Source organism: Nannobrachium achirus (assembly GCF_963921795.1).
Source record: "Nannobrachium achirus genome assembly, chromosome: 15".
In the NCBI taxonomy this organism is placed as follows: Eukaryota; Metazoa; Chordata; class Actinopteri; order Myctophiformes; family Myctophidae; genus Nannobrachium; species Nannobrachium achirus.
Window position 1 is genome coordinate 35,166,488 of NC_137822.1, and position 22,952 is coordinate 35,189,439.

Genomic DNA, 22,952 nt, shown 5'->3' on the forward strand with positions numbered 1-22,952 from the left:
GACAATAATTTGATTACAATAAATGTACCCCCATTGATTTCCCGGATGGAATATAACTCAAGTCATTTTGGAGGTGAACTACTCCTTTAATGTGTCTATGTGTTGTTGCTGTTGATGTTTACTGCTGTATTTATTGCTGTATTTACACTATGGTCTATTATTGTGCACGTTGTACTTTTACTCTTCTTATACTCTGTGCTGCAGTAACACCCTGAATCCCCCAGGGGGATTAATAAAGTGTTATCTGGTCCTGTCCTATTCTGTTCTATTCCATCCTATCCTTATACTGTGTCATTATAGCCGCTCATTTACCTTCATGGCGGATCTACAAGTTGCATTGCAACATGTGAGCTTGTAGATCAGCTACACCCAGTGGTGTAAAGTAACCAAGCACATTTACAATTTTTAGGTACTTTTTCTTTACTGGAGTATTTCCAATTTTCAGTACTTTTACCTCTACTCCGCAAGGCCTACATCTCAGAGGAAAATATTGTACTTTTACTCCACTTATTATTATTATTATTATTACAAAACACACAACCACTTCAGCCTTATATTTATTTTTGGCCATTTGAAATATAGCAGATCTACAAGCTCACAATGCGTTGCGGCGGTGCAAGTCGTCCGGGCTAAGCGCCTCAATACTTATGTACTTTCACTCAAGTACAAAAGTATTTTTACATTGCAGTACTGATACTTTTACTTATAAGTAAAAAACGTGAGTCCATTTTCCACCACTGGCCACAACACCATCCTACGACGAAGTATAAAACAGGGCTTAGGGCATGCTCACACCAAACCACCTATGGGAGAGGATTCCCCATTCTGCCAATGCATTTCAATGGAAATGGAGCGGTGTCCTACCAGTAGAGCAGGGGTCTTCAACGTTTTCAAGCCAAGGACCCCTTTAGCTGAGAGAGAGATGAATCAGGGACCCCCACTAACATATTGTATAAAATTGTGTTGCAGATTAAAAATGTTCATAGATTTCTTAGACAGCTTATAGACTAGTTTGTTCATCCTGTTCAAGGAGAAAACATGCATTAGCCTATAATGCGTGTTTTCAGACATTTAACCACTTGAACCGTCAAATACTTTAGTCTGCTCTTCTTTTCCCTCTACAAACCTCTTTGCCAAAAATAGCCGATCTACAAGCTTACAACACCTCGCAGCGCGAGGCGTTGTAAGCTTGTAGATCTGCTATTTTTGGCTAATGTTCCACTCAGAATAGGGTTGCTAGAGTTCACATGGTTAATGTAAAAAACATGATCCTATCACACAAAGATTTGGCGGCCCCCTTGGAGTAACTCTGAGGACCCCCTAGGGGTCCCGGACCCCCTGTTGAAGACCCCTGCAGTAAAGGATTTCTTTCCAAAAAAAAACGCTCCATTCTCATTGAAATGCATTGGCGGAATTGGGAATCCACTCTCATAGGTAGTTTGGTGTGAGCGTACCCTAAAGTGGTTAAACTAACACTGAGGATTTTGCTATGCGAGTCTAGAAGGGAGAGAGTGGGACATGATGATGGTCCTGTTTCAGCGTAACTACTTGTGCAACGTTGAATACAAATCAACAACTCCGCTAAAAAATAAAAATAAAATTCACGGATACGACATCACAAGGAAGACCACTTTTCCACATAAAAAATAAAAATAAAAACAAGCAACGTAAGATAATCAAAAGTTAACCACAGTTATTGATTTGTTATGTAAGAAAAAGTACAGAAATCATACTGTATGTAGTCGACATTGAAGCAGGCAGCCTTCCATTATGTAAAAGAGTTACGGTGGAACACAAACGCATTTTCCAAAGGCTATCTTTCTTTTTCAGCTGTAAATAAATACTGAACCATCTTCTTAAGCCATATCCATCACAGGTAACAGCTACCTTAAAAATGTACAAAAAAATGAATAAATAAAAGTTAACCTCTTAAAATCCTATATACTTGACTGGGGTCTTCATATATTGTCGCCCCCGGTCTACCAGCTCACAACGTGTCACATTGTGAGCTTGTAGACCCCCCGTTCTCTCCCCCCATCCCAGAATTCTAGGGACGCTTAGGGTTTTCAAGTGGTGAAAAAACTGGTGAACTTCCACAAGCGGTGGACGACGACCGGGCGTCAAGTCACCGGCACAGGCCGGTGTGCACGTTGATGATCCCGCGCGTGTGCATGTGCATGAAGTTGAAGATCTCGTGGGGCATGGCGTGGAAGCCGGGGCGCGGCTTGACGTTGTCGTAGTAGTGGTGGGTGATGAAGAGGCCCGTGGGGTTCATGGGGAAGGCCCAGAAGCCGTAGAGGTGCACCTCCTCGCACATCTCCAGCGCGGCCGTCACCAGCATCAGCCCGCTGCTGAGGCGCTTGGCCCGGACGCCCTGCACCGCCCAGAAGCGCTGCACGTTGAGCAGGTACTGCGGGTGGAAGAAGAACACGCCGCGCTGCGACTCGAAGTCGTCCAGCATGTACTTGACGCGGAAGGAGACGTCGGTGTTGCGGATGTTGTAGAAGGCCGGCAGCACCACGGAGGAGTTGTCGTAGTTGCCCAGTACGTCGTAGAACGGCCGCCGCCACTTCTCCAGCTTCTGGAACCTGCCAAGGAAGGAAGAGGAAGTTAAATATGAAGAGGTAGAGATGAGCGCCACAGACAGACGGACAGACGGACAGACAGACGGATGGATGGACAGACGGACCGACGGACCGACGGACCGACGGACAGACGGACGGACAGACAGACAGAAGTCAATCCCGTTACTGACATTTCACACTGGGGGATGATTATGGTACCTTTCAGTAATAATGCTTGGGTTTATTGTCACCAGATCTGTTTTGGTGCCAACGTCAGCTGAGTACTTCTCACTGACGGGTGGAATGTTGCACCTGTGAACAAAAGAAGAACATTCAATTTTAAATAAATGTGAAGTTATTTGACCTCATTAACCCTGGTGTTTTGGGAATGTCATTGGCTACTCTTTTCAAAATATTTCGAGAAATACATTTACAAAAATAAAATATGAAACTTTCATGTTCCATGTTGCATACCTAAAAACGAAATCGGCTGAATCAATCTCCTTTCCACATTTGCTGTTCTTGATGATGCCCCCGTTTCCAATAACGGCACATTTCTTGTATTGTGATTTGGTGTACGGCATGTCCTGGATGAGACACACATGATATGCAATCAAACCACGTTCATTGCAGGATTTAGTGACATTTCACAAGCGAGAACCACACCGCCAATCAGCAGATTCATTAAAACGAAACAATGAAAAACAAAACATGACAAAATTAATGATGTCTGAGACTTGATCGCTTGCAGGTCTTCGATTGTCATCTATGGTGCGGGGAAGCTATGCAGGGAGTCCCCTGTAGCTCCCGGGCACGATGAACTCCCTCGGGGGCCCTGCAGATAGTAAAGAGTAGAGTAGAATAAATTGGGAGAGTAGCGTGCGGGAGGGAGGGGCACTGAATGCAAGAGTGAAATGCAGGGAAGATGGTTAGGAGAGCATTTGTAGGAGAATGGAAGGGAACTGATTGAGGTGTGGTCCTGCTTCTGAAACTCTGATGTTGTTGTTCTCCAATAAAAGAAGGAAACCTATCGTCACTGTCCGGCAGAAACCTTGTATCTCCGAATTTCAAGCGTGTATGTTTTTTTTGGTCAATTAAAGACCTACTTCATCATACAAAAGTTTTGCACAAAAGTAGTGAAAACAGCTGATCTACAAGCACTTGTGTGCTTGTAGATCGGCTGTTTTCACGCGATTAAATCATTTTTAAAACGATGAATACAAAACGAACAGTTTTGGACATACATGGTTTCCACCCGACAACGACGATATAGTACGACACCATGGCTCACACACACACACACACAGGTAGCCTGGAATCAGACAAAAACTATTTGCCCTTGGTGGATTTGGATTCTGGCCCCGCTCAATTGTGAATCCATTGCCTCACCCCGAATGATTGGGTGACCAATCAGGGCCAAGCATTGGTCTGGTCTATAACCAATTGTATCCAGAGCCTTTTTTTAACCGGCCCCTTGGGGGAAAAAACCTTCCATATAGAAGTACCAGACTCATATCATGCAGCGATATAGTCTGGCTACATGAGGCTAACACAAAAGCACACCGAACCATACGCGTCAACAGACTCAACACGTGTCTTTGTTGCAGTGTGCACCCACATCAGGGAACATCTTGAAGACCTCAGTGGTGATGGGCAGGATCCCGCTGGTGTCCACCTCATACCGCAGCTTTGTACCTGCAGGCGTGTTCCTCTTGGTGGTGAACAGGAACGAAGGAGCGTTACAACACCGAGACAGAGACATCCTTTGGTGGACACCAAAGAAAGACACCAAGGTTAGAATAAGGCCTTTGCAGTGAAGAAAGCAACAACAGTGGAAATAACCACCAATCGTATGGCAGCTAAATAACGCATTTCTGAAATAAAACATTGCTTTTGTCATACAACACAGTTGTGTTAGCACTTCACCCGCTTACATCATTCCTATAAATGGCAAAAAAAAGGGGGAAAGACCATGAAAAAACCTTTAATAGTATGGCTAATGCATGGCAAGAATAGAAAATACATCTATGCCAGGGGTCTTCAACAGGGGCTTCGGGACCCCTAGGGGGTCCTCACTCAGTGTTACTACAGGGGGTCCTCCAAATCTTTGTGTGATAGAAACTTTTTTATATTAACCACTTGAACCCTATAGTGTCCATATTCTGAGAACTTTAGCCAAAAATAGCAGATTGTCTAGTTTCGGCAAAGAGCTTTGGTGTAATATAAAAGGTAGCTGATTTATGTACAGAGTGAAGGTCCCTTTTTTAAAGTATTGACGGTTCAAGTGGTTAAATATCTGAAACACAAATTGACATAATTCCAAAATACACTGATGATTGTGCTGTCAAAAGATGAAACTATATGGAATCTATTAGCAGGTTGTGGGGTCCCTGCTTCATCTCACTCTCAACTAAGGGGTCCTTGGACTGAAAACGTTGAAGACCCCTGATCTTTGAGATGCGATGCCTGAGTCTTTATGAAGACAAAACCCATGCACAATATACTTCAGAGGAAGAGACTGAGGTCTGGATGCCATATTGTTCTCGATTTCTTAGTCATATCGCACACCCCTACTTTAACCCATTTAGGCCTAGAATTATTGAATGCTTTAACCAGTGAAAAATATATAATACAAGTATATATATACAAATGTATACAAATATATATACAAGCTCACAGTGCGGCACCGAGTGCCGCGCTGCGAGCTTGTAGATCTGCTATTTTTGAAAAAGTCGTGAAAATGTGTGCAAATCTTTGAATATATGTATTTTCAAAGCGAACGTTTGTAACTCAAATTTTGCTTCTGGGTGGTCCCTGGAACTAGATGTTTTGAAATGGGGGTCCGTGGCCAAATAAATATCATTTTGGGGGTCCTTCACATGAAAAGGTTTGAGCACCACTGACATAGTAGTCTCTCAAGAACAGACTAACTGAGCTCCAGTTAAGTGAAAAGGACCTTTTCTTTGACGATGGCTGGCCAGATTGCTGACATAGAAACATAGGTTTTTTTCCAAAAATCTTAGAAGGATTCAAAAGACACTTATAGAATCGGGTCAAAATTCAAATTTTCACGATTTTTCAGAAATAGCAGATCTACAAGCTCGCAGCGCGGCACTCGGTGCCGCGCTGTGAGCTTGTATATCTGCTATTTTTGTAATATTTAAAGCATAAAATATTGCGTCATAATGTGTTCAGGCCTAAATGGGGATAAACTGCAGGAGTCATAACCGTGCAGGAGGAAGACCACGTGAACAACTTTGTTTTTGTGGCTAAAGTGTGCAATTTGCTGCTTACTTGAAGTTGTCGGTCTCCATTTTGTTCTGCTCCCATTTGCACACTTGCATGTTCCTCCATCTCTCAAACAGATCTGAGGTTTTCACCCTGGCAGACAGAGAGGGAGACACAGAGGATACAAAATGAATCCTATGAGAATGTACTGCCAATGTTTTTCTTTTTCTTTTCCCCTGCATTCCTAAGCCAATAATTTGTTCTCCATGGATAAGGAACCACTGCTGGTCATCAAATTATTATCATGTCTCTGTCCGTCCGGACGGACGTACGTCTGTCTGTGTACACTTTTTTACGTCTATGGGTTTGCCGCTCTGACATCACGCTCTGACATCACTGTGATGTCAGGGGAACCACACAAACGGAATCCCTTTTATGCCCATATATGGAGATCCCTGATGTCATCAATATTAAGCCCATATCTAACAGGACTTCATGGGAATGCCCATATCTGTGTGGCTAGTTCTACAGTCAGGGATCTCCATATATGGGCATAGGGATTGTATGTATGATGTCAGATGTCATAGGACTTTGACATAACGAATAACTGAGTAAGCATGTTTGGGGTCTCACAGCATATCTCCATATATGGGTACCAGGGGTCTCCATATATGGGTAACTGGTCCGACATACATCATTGGCAAGACATGGCGCGACCTCGCCCTAAATGTTGCGTGTCGCCATTAGGCGTCTTACTAGTAGTTATCATAGTAATAATACATTAATACTTCATAGTATATTATTATCACAGTTATAATTAGGAATTTATATTATGGGTACTTTTGTGTAATGGAAAATGACGATATTTATGTGGTGCAGTGAGGTGTGGTGTAGTGTGGTGCTAAAGCTGCAGTCGAAAAGGGGCTTTAGATTCATTCCAATGCTGCCAAATACTCAGTGCTGACAGCGAACGACTGGGAAGTGTTTTCTATTCATGTCCTCCTCACAATAGGATTTAATGTACATTAAATATCAACAACGCTGCCCTTTAAAGGAATATTGTCAGAGAGCTAAACAACGTCTCTATAGTGGTAATATTGCATTGCAGTTCCAATCCTTACTCATCTCATACAGTTAAATAATTGCTTAACACAACGTCGAGTCTAGAGTTATTGTGAAGATAGAGAAGAAGAGAAAAATCTTAGAGAAGATCGAGCGAAGAAAGAAGAAGGAAGAAGTCTTTCAAAACCTGAAAAAATCTTTAAATAGATTCTTTTGTACTGAAATTTGGTTTAGATTAGCGAGCTGGGGTGTGATTTGCTCTGGAATGAATGATTGCTTTGGCCGGCTCTCAGTCAGCTGTTCTCAGTAACTGCCAGGTGCACATCAAGCTTTGTGCCAGGACCTTCAATGAGGCAGAGAAAAATGCCATCTCCGTGGAGGGTAATCACTTTAGCTAATCTACCTGCAGGAGTGTCCAGATACTACTACTACTACTACAAGAGTAGCCTGGGATCGCTTCCAATTTCGGGCTTTTGATCCGGTCGGGAGCGGATGACGTCCTACGTTATTTTGTAGTCAAAACGGACTACAATTTGGCCGGAACTACCGACCGGAATCAGTTTCAACCTGGTTTTGCGCATGCGCCAACTGTGATAAAACTGATTCCGGTCGGTAGTTCCGGCCAAAGTGTAGTCCGTTTTGAATACAAAATGATGTAAGATATCATCCGGTCTAGACCGGATCAGACGACCTGTTTAGTAAACGAATACCAGGCTTTCTCTCAGGAAAGCCTGGTGAGGCGAGGTTACTACAAGAGGGTTCCAAATTCTGGGCGGGAATAAAGAGTACAAGAAAATGAAGACAAGAATTGTACAAAAGAAAACTCTGAAAAACATCAGAATATTCATGCCCAGTTATATCTACCCCAATGCCATGCTGCTGACAAAGCTGCGTGTAAATCTTAACCACTTTCAACCTGGTGTGCCTATTTTGCAGATGTCATTATAGGGCGAAAACGTTCAAAAAATAAATAAAAAGTTCAATGATTTTCATAAAACGGTCACATTACAATGTGATTGGTTGTGAGCGTGTAGATCGGCTATATGGCTATTGTATGATGAAGTATAGGGTTGAAGTGATTCAATGGAAATTGGACTATTCCTGAATGAAGTACTCAGCGAGTTGACGATTTTTGCCAACGTGAGCACCTTTTGTTACATACCGGTACAGTACCACCAGTTGCTGGTGAATCGAGACACCTTGAATGAGTAAATCCAGCAGACCAAACTGTCACCTGAGTTTCAATTAAGTGCATATGAGACGAAAAGCAACACAGAATATATATATATATTTGGAGCAGTTCCTTTAAAAAACCAAGCAGCATATGTACGCGCGCACGCACGCGCGCACGCACGCACGCACGCGCACACACACACGCACACACACACACACACACACACACACACACACACACACACACACACACACACACACACACACGCGTTACAGACCTATAAGGGTCCATTTGATTCCTATCTATCATTTAGCTGGGGACCCCCTGGAACTCCCTCAAGGATCCCTGGGTGGTCCCACTTTGAGAACCAATGCTCTAAACAACAGAGCCAAAAGCAATTTCACTTAGAACCCAGCCAGGGTGCCACAACTGCTACAAATGTCACACTTTGTTGCAGAAACATTTGTTTATTTTCAAATTCAAATTTAGTTACAAAATGTTCTTGTGAGTCGTGTGTCATTGATCATCAGACAGGGTTTTGATATTCCATGCCCATAATAGTCTCTGAGCATGTCAATTAAACATTACAATCAAATCAGCCATTCAGATGAAGCCATATGGGAAAATTAACTTGAAACGGGTACTACGTACATACCACCTTCTGGAAACCCGGGACCACAACCGTGCAAAAAGTAATTTGGCTTCCGTCACATTTTTGAGTGGGACCTATTTCTAACAACAAAATTGGGCTTCCAATATACAGTATTTAGGATGTGACATACAGTAATGTGGGGATTCAATTGATTTGAGATGACATGATTGGAATTTCAATGGCTGCATTATATGATATCATTTACAAATATATTTAAAAGCTCTTTACAGAGCGGTTTACAATTTCCCCATACATTAGTCTCGCGTAGCCAGACAACTATTCCGCAATCTCCGAATGCTATATAGAGTCTGGAACTACAGCTCCCGAACGGCAAGTACGGAGGTACTGCTGCACAGAACTGTAGTCCCATTGGACACATAACAGAAGCACACTAGCACAGACAGAGTCATTATAATGAACTGTAGTTCCATTGGAAACATAACAGAAGCACCCTAGCACAGACAGAGTCATTCGAGCGGCATATTGTTGTTATGCGTGTATAGTTTAAGAAAACATTTGAAAACATCATGGAAGTAACACCAACAACACCAGAGAAAGACAAAGGAACACCCCCAAAAATGTTGAAAGAAGACATAACGCTTCCAGTAGGACTTGTTATCTCTACTGCACCAAGGGAGCGGGTGCCTGCGTCACATCCACTTTATCTCGCACTCATGATAAGACTTCCGTTGCTCCAGACTGTATGACGAGCTTTGCAAATTGTGGGAGTCAACAGTCTGGCCACCCGAGGCTACCCATACATACAGTACACACATTCACACCGACAGCATCAAAGAATGTCTCATCAAGAAAGGACACCGACGTGTTTTTTGTCTCCACGTCCATACACCATGACACTCTCGGTGGCTTGTAGATCTCATATTTTTGAAAAAGTCGCGAAGATTTGTGCAAATCTTTGAATATGTATTTTCAAAGCGAACGTTTGTAACTCAAATTTTGCTTCTGGGCGGTCCCTGAAACTAAATATTTTGAGATGGGGGTCCGTGGCCAAATAAATATCATTTTGGGGGTCCTTGACATGAAAAGGTTTGAGCACCACTGACATAGTAGTCTCTCAAGAACAGACTAACTGAGCTCCATCTTTGACGATGGCCAGCCAGATTGCTGACATTGAAACATAGGTTTTTCAAAAAATCTTAGAAGGATTCAAAAGACACTTATAGAATCGGGTCAAAATTCAAATTTTCAAGATTTTTCAAAAATAGCAGATCTACAAGCTCGCAGCGCGGCACTCGGTGCCGCGCTGTGAGCTTGTATATCTGGTATTTTTCAATAGTTAAAGCATAAAATAGTGATACAGAATAATGTGTACCCGTTCAAAATGACGTCACTCGCATCACGGTCAGAAGTTCGGTGAATAACATTGAAGCCTACGAGCGCCGGCTGGGGCAGCTCATGAACAAAAAAAATATTCTGAACGATAAAGACCTTTATAAAATACTCGGCTCAGGAATATAAAAGAAGACATGTCACACATTGTTTTCTGCTGTGTTGCTTTTCGGTGAGTACACTGTATAACATTATAGAGGCATCTAAAGAGCACAATTTACGTTTCTGAACTAGCTAGTATCGCGAGACTCTCCACCATTCCCTGTCTGGAATCCAAATCTCGCGATATCTCCGAGACAGGAACAGCCGCCGCCGCCGCTGTTTAGCTGCCTCAATTACATTATGTACCGTGCACATCGAAAAGCAAGTGATTGTAAAAATACCTGTGATATGTCTTCTTTTATATTCCTGGAGCGATTATACGGTCTCTATCGTTCAGAATTATCTTTTGTTCATGAGCTGTCCCAGCCGAAGCTCATAGACGTCAATGTTATTCATCGAGCTTCCGGTGCAAGTTCCGCCACCGAAAGTGTCATGGCGCATGGACGTGGTGTGGGCGTGACTTATGGTGACTACTCCTGCTCTGAGGCTTCTTGGACAGCAGGGGCGTCACAAGGGGTAGGAAAGTGGGACTGAGTTACTAGCTCACAGCGCGGCACCGAGTGCCGCGCTGCGAGCTTGTAGATCTGCTATTTTTGAAAAGTTGTGAAAATGTGTGAAAATCTTTGAATATGTGTATTTCTTAAGCAAACATTTCTAACTGAAATTTTGCTTCTGGGGGTCCCTGGAACTAAATATTTTGAGATGGGGGTCCGTGGCCAAATACATATCATCTTGGGGGTCCTTGACATAGGTTTCTTGCACACATTTTCACGATTTTTCAAAAATAGCAGATCTACAAGCTCACAGCGCGGCACTCGGTGCCACGCTGTGAGCTTGTATATCTGCTATTTTTCAATAGTTAACATTCTTGGGGGGCCCGCAGTGAATCCTTGTACCCAGGGCCCAGAATTTGGTGTGACGCCCCTGTTGGACAGCATGAGGAAACCAGACAAGAAGGCGTAGAGTAGAATATAAAATGACAACATGTCCATTGACAAGCAAGCACTCACATGGTCAGCACTTTGACATCGATCATCTCCTGCCTGAGCTCCTTGCAAGCAGTGGAGTTGAAGTCGTAGGTGCCTTCATACGTGTCCAGATATCTAGAGGGATAGAGACAGTTAGCCTGCAACCACACTAGACCTCACACTGGGCAAGACCCGATTACTGTACGTGTGTTATTATGGAACTGTGTGCCATGGGGACAGACAATACGAGACAGTGGGCTCTATTTTGATTGTAGTACCAGCTCTTTTGCCTGTCCGTACTGTCTTACTGTAGGCCTGTCCATACTGTCATCGACCACCAAACTTTTTGTTGGAAAGGTCCAGTTAACCCATTCAGGCCTAGAATTATTGAATGCTTTAACCAGTGAAAAATAGCAGATATACAAGCTCACAGCATGGCACCGAGTGCCGCGCTGCGAGCTTGTAGATCTCATATTTTTGAAAAAGTCGCGAAAATTTGTGCAAATCTTTTAATATGTATTTTCAAAGCGAACGTTTGTAACTCAAATTTTGCTTCTGGGCGGTCCCTGAAACTAAATATTTTGAGATGGGGGTCCGTGGCCAAATAAATATCATTTTGGGGTTCCTTGACATGAAAAGGTTTGAGCACCACTGACATAGTAGTCTCTCAAGAACAGACTAACTGAGCTCCATCTTTGACGATGGCCAGCCAGATTGCTGACATTGAAACATAGGGTTTTTTCAAAAAATCTTAGAAGGATTCAAAAGACACAATCGTGTCAAAATTCAAATTTTCAAGATTTTTCAAAAATAGCAGATCTACAAGCTCGCAGCGCGGCACTCGGTGCCGCGCTGTGAGCTTGTATATCTGGTATTTTTCAATAGTTAAAGCATAAAATAGTGATACAGAATAATGTGTACCCGTTCAAAATGACGTCACTCGCATCTTCTGAAAAGCATTACCCCGAATTAGAGTCCGGAAAGCTGTACGTCGGAAAGTCGGAAACTCTCTGACAAAAAGTTTGGTGGTCGGAGACAGTATGGACAGGCCTTTAAGTTAAGTTATAAGAGCGGGTACTTAAGACTATCAACATACAGCCCAATATCCTAAATGTATCCTAATGCCTCATTCACACTACAGATATATAGTTGAACGTTTTGCTTGGTAATTCAATGTAATCTCAATGGGAACCAGCTTTAAAGGCTGGGTGTGTCGGCTGTCCTTGGAATCCAGCCTTTAAAGCTGGTTTCCATTGAGATTACATTGAATTACCAAGCAAAACGTTCAACTATATATCTGTAGTGTGAATGAGGCATTAGTCAAGTATTTGGCCTCAGTTAAAGACATAATGAAATCAAATCTGGCATTTGGGTCAAAGACATGAGATGACAATGGTACAACTTAAGTGAGGAAAGTGTAGGTCACAAATGACCGTGACACAGTCTATAGTTTAGGCTGTACATTTACTGTATGCCTGTTAGTATATTTTAGACTACAATAAAACTCAAATATATTAATTATGTAATCCCCCCAAACAATCTGAATACACTGAGTACTCAGTTGATGTGGCGGGAATATAACAATCTACATAACAGAAACAGTATGAAAGATATCTGAAATGCGATATATTGTGGCATATTACAGGTAACTTACTGTTTGGTGGATACAGCTTAGTACAGTACATCTGTGTGGTTCTATATGGTGATGAAATTGATGTGTTTGGAACAGATTTTCAATGGTCTAAAACACTTGACTGTCAAAGATGACATGAAAATCTTTCAATGTAATTCATGAACACACAAACACTTTGTTTTGTTAGTTGGCATCTAGCCTGCAGGACATGCACACTCACACAGACACATGCTCATGCACATGTAATCATAAAGTACAAGCAATCGTCATTCTCCCTCTTGAAATCAACCCATTTACCCTGATTTAATTGAACTTATCTTGAATATAGAGCTATAAAGAGTCTGAATGGTTTCATTCAGCAATTTGCATGCAAAGAGGATTTGGAAAATCTTAAAGACATTTGTGACACAGAAAATCACCTTATAAATCATCATGACGGAATGACGACATTAACAAAAAAGCACACAAATAATCAGATGTTTGGCATGGTGGTGGTGTGACTGTTCTGAATGGCGTCTGTGGAGAAAACTTTAAAGACATAGTCAAACAAGCTATGAGAAGTATTCACATCCTTAATAATTACAATATTGCAAGTTATGGTGCCTTCCAATAAAAAGGCTTTACCAATGAAAGTTACACTAAATCTAATACCCTTATTTATCGTATGGTGTTCTCAGAGACTTGTGAGCAGTGAAAGTCTCCCTCCATTTGTGCACATTTAACCACTTTCAATCCGACATCCCTAATTTGGGCATGTCGTTGGCAAAAACCTTCAAAGATTTACAATAAATCTTCAAAAATAGCGACAATAGCCATCCTACAAGCTCGCAACGTGTCACGGTGCAGTGCATAGATTGGCTACTGTCCCTATTTTTTAAACAAATTGAAAGTATAAAAGAGGTGTGGTTAAATAGGCTTGTGCGTGAGGATATCGAGCCATACAGTCACTTATTATTGGGAGTTGACCTAGATATGTCGAGTCAACAGGAGCTTGGGATGGCGCCAACATTTGTTTTCTATTTATTGGGTGCTATTCAAAAGAATAGAACAAAATTAAACCATGGAATGGAATCTCTAACGCATAGAAATGATATAATTATAGAATTATAATTAGAGTTGTCCTATATTGTTTCCTATATATACGTAATCTGTTTCTAACGGTAGCTAAAGCAACTTTCAAAAAGCATTAGATATATTCTTTTCATTTCAACTCTAATTTTGTAACAATGTTATAATTTTGCACACAAAACCCCTGCCTGTGGCTGTGGAGTTAAAAATGAGCAAAGAAAGAAAGACATAAATAAATAAATAAGAAAACTGAAAAATGCTAAATGGAATGAAATGAAACTTGAAAGGAACAATGACATTGACTGTCTACATCCACCAGATGATCCATGTATTTCTGTGAGGTTGGACAATTGGCTATAAATATTGAAGTGGCATGTGTCCTGTATTAAAGATTACAATCCAGGACTTGTTTTAATGAATAAAACCTGATGTTGACCAATCTGCATGGTAGAGTATGTTAAAGGACAACTCCACCCCCAAATATCATCATTTTCCTACTTATATTGATCTCAAAAGTTTCCTCAGCAGAACCCAGCACCAGCAGCCCTCGTAGCAGAGTGAGCCTATTTGTTGCGGTCAAAAGTGATTGAAAACATAATCACTTTTGACCGCAACAAATAGTGTAAAAGCGATATAGGCTTATGGGATCCACCAGGGGCGTCACAAGGGGTAGGAAAGTGGGACTGAGTTACCAGGGCCCAAGGTGGAGGGGCCCTAGTAACTTTAGCTATTGAAAAATAGCAGATATACAAGCTCACAGCGCGAGCTTGTAGATCTGCTATTTTTGAAAAGTCATGAAAATGTGCGCAAATCTTTGAATATATGTATTTTTTAAGTGAACATTTGTAACTCAAATTTTGCTTCTGGGGGTTCTCTGGAACTAAATATTTTGAGATGGGGGGGGTCCTTCACGTGAAAAAGTTTGAGCATCACTGACATGGAAACATAGGTTTCTTGGCACACATTTTCACGGTTTTTCCAAAAATAGCAGATCTACAAGCTCGCAGCTTGTATATCTGCTATTTTTCAATAGTTAACATTCATGGGGGGCCCAGAATTTGGTGTGACGCCCCTGGGCTCCACTCTATACTATGAGAGCTGCTGGGTTCTGCTGGGGAAACTGGACAACAGGGGCCTTTCTGCCTATTAGAGCCCATGGACAGTCTTTTGAGATCAATACAGTATACGTTGGAAAATGAGCCTAGATGTTATTTAGGGCAGCGTTGTCCTTTAATACAGTATAACTAACACATCTGCACTGGTTGGAGGCGGCCTCTCTACTCTTCTATTGAGACATTTGGACCCCAGCCTGGTGTCGCTTGGAAACCTACTGGTTGACAATGTCAATAAAGTTATTTGAAGCAGACGGCACACCAGAATGGACAATAGATGCACCGCCATCAGACATAAAATGTAGGCATTGCAGCTTCAATTAATTAATGAGTAACATTTTATATTCTGACCAAGATCCAGAAAGATGACACTTTTTGATTGTGGTTATTTACTATACTAGAGAAACCCAGTAATTCACTGAAATAAATGCAGTATTTTTAATGGGCCTAATCTACTATAGATCTCATTTTCACGGCACTGAAGCTTGACCTACAGTAAGTTACTGTTGTCTTTTAACAGACAAAGTCAAGGTGCAACTCAGCTTCATCATTAATTAATTCACGTCGTATGACAGAGTAACAGAATGAAAATAGTAGTGCATGAAATGTTTGTAAGCTTGTAGATCTGCTATTCTCATCGCTCAAAACCATTGTGCGACAAAGTGTAACGCCTGATTTACACTTAGTTGGGTGGTGGTGTCGCTGACAACGTGTCGCTTTGTGACACTTCGCAAAGCCTCGTCAGCTCGTATACGTTGTCTGTTTTCGGGGTTGCGCAACACCGGCATGCAACTAAGCATGAATCTGGCTTGAATCTGGACTTAAATCGTCATCATCAGGCTTAACGTGGAAATAAGGAGATCCATGGTTGTCGGAAGGAGAAGACAATGCAGATGTGAGCAGGGGACGTATATAGGGACAGCAGACAAGTGTCCACACTATATGTGTTATGACATAGACACAGGGCTGTGCAGGACACATGACACACGGGTTGAGGAGGACGAGGTGCTGGATGGGTTGGGGGGGACACAGAGATACGAGGAGACCGAGGTTCAACCAGCTTCTCAGGAGGGTTAGAGGGGTTCAGGGTTCACGGTGAGAGGGATCAGACAACATGCAAAGAGCAAGATCGGAAAGTGCAACCACCACGGAAAAGTATAGATATATATAGATATATATGTATGAGTTTATTCCTTTCGGACTAATGGAAAACAAAGAGGCATTCTTTGGGTTTCTGTGAATGTATGTAAATGCCTTCAAACCGGCCTACCTTTGAGAGCGTTTTTTTTTCTTCTTAATATCGGATATGCAGGGTGTGACTATTACGGAGCTCTGTGAATCTGGCTGAAAATTCTGACGGAAACATCTGTCAACATGCAGACACGTTGAGTTAGAGATGAGGTTGTCTATAAGGTCACAGGTGGACGCATCAGTCAACCAGTCCACACATGCAGGCCTGGGTCAGCATCACTTGTGATGAATTTTAATCTCTCTCTCTCGCTCTCTTTCACTCTCACTGTCACTGTCACTCTCTCACACTCTCATTCTCTCACACTCTCTCTCTCTCTTTCTCCCCCTCTCTCTCTCTCTCTCTCTCTCTCTCTTTCTTAGAGGTGTTGTGCCGTAAATCACCATAGAAAGGTACCTTTTCCTCCCGGCGGTTCTGGCCGGCTTCAGAGATCCATCATCCGAGAAATTAACAGGACCCGTCCAATTTCCTGTCTCGTCCCCTTTGAGTCGGCTAAACTGTTGCGCACTAATAAGAAAATGAGTCAGTTTATTGGGGATTTATTGTCCTTTTTCTTTTTTTTAGCAAACGTCAAATATATAAAACCAAACCCTCATAAAACTCACGTGTGTGTGCACACATAAAACATACATTAAGGAATGTAAAATGCATTTCCGGCATTCTGATTCCAGACGCCTGACTGATTTAGAAAGAGCAGGTCAATATATGAATCTATCTGATTTGCCTAATTTAATTCAGACAAACTGCAATGATCCTGATCAGCATTACATGGGATCTATTCTGTGAGGAAATGTCTACCTATAAGTGAAATAGCTGATCAAAACCCAGGCTTAGTTAATAATAGCTTCAACATGTACATGGACATTTTCATCTATTTGGAGGCTGATGAGATGGGCCCTGCTATTTAGATCAAAACAGCATCTTAAATGATAATGTTTAAAGCTGCAATCTGGAGCTGCTTTAGAGAATGGAACTTTATTCCGTACAATCTGCCTTTTCAGAGAATGTTACTACAATATAACTATAGCACAGTGGTTATCTGTCTCCCTATTTCCTTGAGATCTAAATTGTGTTTCCCGTATGGAAGACCTGGGTTCGATGCCAGAAAACACAAGTATAACGGATTGCAGCTTTAAAATCCATTCATGGTTCCATTAGGCTACAACTATCACTCAGGCGTGATCTATCAGATCGGACAAACAGCAGACATTAAGCTGCTCTACAGTATTTAATGTGCAATGCTTGTTTTTGTTCCTTTACTATTTGAAAGTAGTCTTCTGGTTTTGAGTGCAGAACGGGCATGTAACTATTAAGGTTCATCTTTTGAATGGATGAGTAGGGCTTCTGTTAATGTTTATCAGCAGGGAATCACTCTTACAAAAATGGTACACTAGTCTCACTCTCTACAGGGTTGAACTAACACTAGAGGATTTGCTGTGTGACCGTGAGTTGGAACTGAAGTGTTGCTTTATACTTTCTACTCTTCCCAGAAGACCTTGGTGCTGCTGCGGAGGAGGACTATTTTTAGCCGTAACCCTGTTCAAGTCAAGCAGGGATGAAGGAAGTTAATATGCCTTGGTCTACCAAGTGGGTCACCCACTGTGTATTATTCAATAACCACTTTCAACCTGGCGTACCTATTTTTAGCATGTCATTATTGGCAAAGATGTTCAAAACAGCTTTCCTATATTTTATATAAGCAGAGAAAACAGCAGATCTACAAGCTTCATAACGTTGTTATCTCCTATTTTCACTCTATACTTTGTCTTAAAGGACCACTTCACCTCTGGGACAACCAGATCTTATTTTATTGTTGTTTGGGACATGATCAACACAAACCTGAGTTATTTTTTGTGTATTCTGCATCATATGACCTGCAGTTGTAGCATGCTGAAATATTAAAATATCTAAAAACACAGATTGAACACAAAACATAACTCAGGATTGTGTTGATCGTGTCCCAAACAACAATAAGATCTTGTTGTCCCAGAGGTGAAGTGGTCCTTTAAGGAGAATTGCAGAAATAGCCCCTCGTCATAATCTTGTAGATCTGCTGTTTGTGCTATCTTGTTTGAACATTTGAGGCCATAATGACAAACCCAAAATAGTGATGGCAGGTTGAAAGTGGAACTCCTTTCTGCCTTGTCATTTCACAGTCCCACGACAGCCACCACCGCCAAAACTGTAGATTATTTGCTAATATCAAGGCAGGCCATGAGCAGACGCTATATGTCACTATACATATAGGAAAATCAGGGGCTAAGACACGTAGGTATGACATTGCTACAATTGACTATACAAGCATGTATCTCTTGGATCCCTTTATGTTGGATTTATGTTGGATTTAAGAAACATCTTATCTGTATATCCAACTCTGAAGATAAATGCTTGCATGATCACATTGTATCCTATAGCTCACTGTTTCTCAACGTCTGGTCCGGGGGCCCACCAAGGGTCCAAATGGACCCTTATACGGTTCTGTAACTCTGAGAGTGAACAAAATGGAACCATTTTCTTCCTTCTTCATCTTCATCTTTGGGACCCCGATCACTGTAAACTTCTTAGCGTTCGCTTAACTCTGAGAGAGTCCATTTGGACCCCCTGGGGGTCCCCAGGCCAAGCGTTGAGAACCCGTGTCCATAGCTGCATCTCTTACACAGTGTTTTCCTGTCACAGACTGAGCTGGTTGTGCGTACAGGAAGTGATAGATCCCGTTGTGTTGATAGTGTGATTGTGAAGGAGTGTGTTGTGGACATGGGAGGGGCTGTATATATATAGTCTCTCTTGTGTGATGGTTTGAGCATGGAGACACATCATAATATAACATGACAGCATTTAATTTATAATAATTGGTAACTAGCTCTCTCTCTCTCTCTCTCTCTCTCTCTCACACACACACACACACACACACACACACACACACACACACACACACACACACACACACACACACACACACACACACACACACACATATATGTGTACATGCACACATGTAGTAGGCTACCTACTCTTCATTGCTGACTCGCATCCATTTATCCTCTTTTCACCATTTCATCTCTCGCCACTCACTCACTCACTCACAAAATAAAAACATAAACAAAAACAAAAAATCAAAGGGAAACAATGCCATACACAGCTTGGGTGTACAGTGTATGGCATGAATGTGATGCTTCACTTTCAGAAAATAGCCAAAATAAATCTTATGAAAATAGTATATGCCACACTGGAAAATGGATGGCTAATTTGCTAGTATCCGTTTTAAAGCTCCTCTCATCATCACCCAACCATAAGATCATCCAGACTGCCCCCATATTACACCCCATATTAACGTGAATAAACATAAGCCTACTGTCATAATTATTCCACTAACATGGCTTTTATAAGCTACTTGTTTCTGATTCATCTATTGCATAGGCTATAGGCCTATATAGGCTATCACTGTAAACGAAGGTGATTGAGAAAAAGCCTGAAATCGATTGCTGCTATTATAGGCTACAGGGTCTAGCCAAACGCGCAAAAATAAACGAATTGATTAATTGATTAACAATTCATTAATTAATTCGTTAATTTAAAAAACAAATAGACCTAATTAAACAAAAAAACACACTTACCTTTTGACATAGTTTTTGCCATAGAGAATCTGTTGCAATAAGGTGACGAGTCCGAATGCGCAAATAAATATGAAACAAAGGGACCGATTGCCGAGTAAATCTTTACCCGACGACGGGTCGGTGTATCCCATCCTTCGGCGCATCAGCAGCCACGGGTCCCTGAAACCCCGAGTCAGGAATCTGTCGTCGCCGCCGCATCCAGGATCAATCACAGAGATGCGATGGAATCATCCGAGAGAGAGAGGACATTTTCATGCAGCGCGTTTTAGGCTCTGGCGCCACAACATGGAGCTATGGTCTGCATGGGGTGCATTGCATTTATCATCAACCGATAGTGTGGTCTCGATCACCGCTTGGCCTTCTTTCTTTAGCTGCTAATAGCCTATCAATCGTTTTTATATATTTTGCAGTTTGATGGCCTATATGCGATATAGCCTAAAAGGTCCAGGCTACGAAGGTCTTGACATCAATCGGAGATTCTGCGCTATTCGTCTCGACGACGAATAGGTGCAGTGGCTCGATCGAAAGCAGGCAATGCAGATGCTATCCAGAATGCTGTTTTTTATAAGCGTAACGCACATAACCTAAAATTGGTTATAGCCTAATTAAGTCAGGGTTTCAAGAGATGATCTAAATCTTAGGCAGGCTGCGCGCGGTTTCCTTTTGACTGATGAGGGCTAATTTGCCACAGGAATGAGTATCCTTTCATTTCAAGTCGAGAGGCATTGGTTGTGGCGCGCGCGTGACCGAAATTCGCAACGAAGTGACAGGAGTGGTGCTGATGCTGATGATGCAGCCACAGAGCCAGGGGCGCGCGCCTCGCCTCGGCGACTTAAAGATGCTCGATAGTCAGCCAAAAGGCAAGGTCACTGCAACCTTTCCTAGCCTAGTCTACACCTGCAACACGTCTCATGAAATAGTTTTGTCCAACTCCAAAAATGCTCTCCTCCCTTCAAAACTGAAAAGTGGCATAAAAGGACAGCAATTTTCCCTCACAGTCACATTCACAGTCTACTGGTGTTGTCAAAGTTAACACAAAGCAAATATAGACTTCTTTATTAAATGAAAAAGGAAAACCAAGGCACTCTTCTAAATATTAAAAAGCCTTTAATAAGTATTGGCTAAATCATAATTGAAAAAAATGGGATCACCCACGCGTTTCGGCTCTTTGAGCCTTCCTCAGGGTATGAAAGACTACTTTATTGTTTGTTATACAGTAGTGTCATGTAATTTGACAGACGCCAAATCATTAATTAAGGTTAAAACAAATATTTCCACCAAATGGATTTTCTTTCTCCAATTAATTTTGGTTTAATTTTGAAATAAAAAGGAATGTGATTTTTGCACACTCATACAATGAAGCATAAGATGATGCTTAAAAATGGATAGTTCACACACCCCAAAAATTACCTTTTTTTTCCTATCGATCACTCACTATGGAGCCTTGAATTCATGGTTATTTTTATGTCTTTAGCATTCCACTATAAGACAATAATTTGATGACCAGCAGTGCATGTTCATGGGGGCACAAAGAGCCTGCTTTGTTCCCTATGGAGACACAAAGAGTCTTGGCTTATAAGAATGTGACAAAAACAAAAACATTTACCTTGGGGGTAGCCTTCCCTAACACAGGCTGATTTCGGTCTAGAGGGGGTGGATTCACCGGCTGAAAACAGCCGCTGGATCCTATTGGTTCACGATCTGTGCCATGGCCCGCCTCCCACTTCCTATGCCAGAATTGCAGCAGGTTACCCCAGGCTTTTATTTTTCTTCCTATCGACCAAAATAAAAGCCTGGGTTTCCGAGGCTACCTTGGGGGTGAACTATCCCTTTAAGTGGTTAATGTGTTAATGTGATGTGAGTGGAATCCCTTAAAGGAGTAAGTTCACCCCCAAAGTGACCTTTTCCCCCTATTGATTACTCACCCCATGGAGACTTGAGTTCAGTAATATTTTGTAATTTGTGTTGCATCCCTAAGACAATAATTTGTTTATAATAAATGTACCCCCAATTGATTCCGGATGGAGACCCAATTGCATTCAGCCTCATAAACCAGCCTCCTCCGGAAAGCTACTATTTCATTTGCAAAAAATTAAATGTAGCTTTCCGGAGGAGGTTGGTTTACGAGGCTAAAATGCATTTGGGTCTCCATCCGGAATCAATGGGGGTGATCTGTTCTAATCAAATTATTGTCTTAGGAATGCGACAAAAACTAAATTATTATTACTATAACTAAAGTCTCCATGGTGTGAGTAATCAATAGGGGAAAAAAGGTCATTTTGGAGGTGAACTAGGCTGGCCTACTCAGTTAACATTCAGTACAGTACATTTACAGTTGATGTCAACCAGGATTTCAGTAGTCTACAAATGCATCTAGTTTACTTTGTTCTCCTATACCTGGTAATGTATTAATTTAAGTGTTGCACAAGGTTACTGGTGAGTTTAGACCAGGGGTCAGCAACCTTTTTGAAATGAAGTGCCATGTTCTTATTTTCTATAGTCAGTGTGCCATCAAGTCACTGTAAGTTTTATTGACAATTCTGACATATTTTGATTGGCAGGACATTGTTATAACTGTCATTAGACATCTCCCTGACTCAGAGTTCAGAGTTTCAATGAATGTAGAAGTACATGCGCGATATACTTTGCTGTAAATTAGGTAACTAACTTCATTTAATTGACCATGCACGTTTAAAGAATATATTTTATTTTTCTAAATAAAAATCCTCTCTCACACTTCTGCCAGTGATCACCCTCCCCTGTGCCAATGTTGGCACCCGTGCCTAAGGTTGCCTACCCCTGGTGTGTAGACCAAAGAAGTAGGCCTACACAGTGGACTCTGCGATATATTGTTCACAGAAGGTGTGTGTTGGAACGAATCCAATGCTTAACTAGAAGCAGTGCTCCTCCAAGCACAGGTCTCCGCCAGGTGAGGAATGTTGGTTGTGGGTGTACATTTTGTGGTATGATCATCCAAAACAAATGTTTAACATAAGTCGACATCCTGGTGGCGCTATAAAAGGCAGATTAGAAAAATTCAGACCATGACGTTTTACCTCTTGGCCTCTATAGGGTGTGTGCATATATGTTTTATGCAGATTGGTGCAGTTATTATAGGTCAAGACCCGACTCAGCCTGTTATTGCGCCACCATGAGGATGATTTGTACATTTTCAA

The 22,952-nt window shown here is 41.7% G+C and overlaps 1 protein-coding gene across 6 annotated transcripts; it reads right to left on the reverse strand.

Annotated features, from left to right (window-relative positions):
- Positions 1–2,125: 2,125 nt before the first annotated feature.
- Positions 2,126–19,919, reverse strand: st8sia5 (ST8 alpha-N-acetyl-neuraminide alpha-2,8-sialyltransferase 5; the record flags this gene model as incomplete). 6 transcript variants are annotated; one of them, XM_080742618.1, is made up of 9 exons in its annotated part: positions 2,126–2,588; positions 2,784–2,876; positions 3,039–3,151; positions 4,183–4,327; positions 5,859–6,014; positions 11,143–11,235; positions 16,184–16,279; positions 16,559–16,669; positions 19,777–19,910. In XM_080742618.1, the coding sequence occupies 9 exons, from the start codon at positions 19,905–19,907 to the stop codon at positions 2,126–2,128; spliced, it is 1,401 nt and encodes a 466-aa protein (XP_080598744.1). The 6 variants fall into 6 exon arrangements, with proteins under 6 accessions (XP_080598744.1, XP_080598743.1, XP_080598740.1 ...); XM_080742617.1 differs by having other exon boundaries at positions 5,859–6,020; XM_080742614.1 differs by having other exon boundaries at positions 5,859–5,945; positions 19,777–19,907.
- Between the last annotated feature and the right edge of the window lie 3,033 nt (positions 19,920–22,952).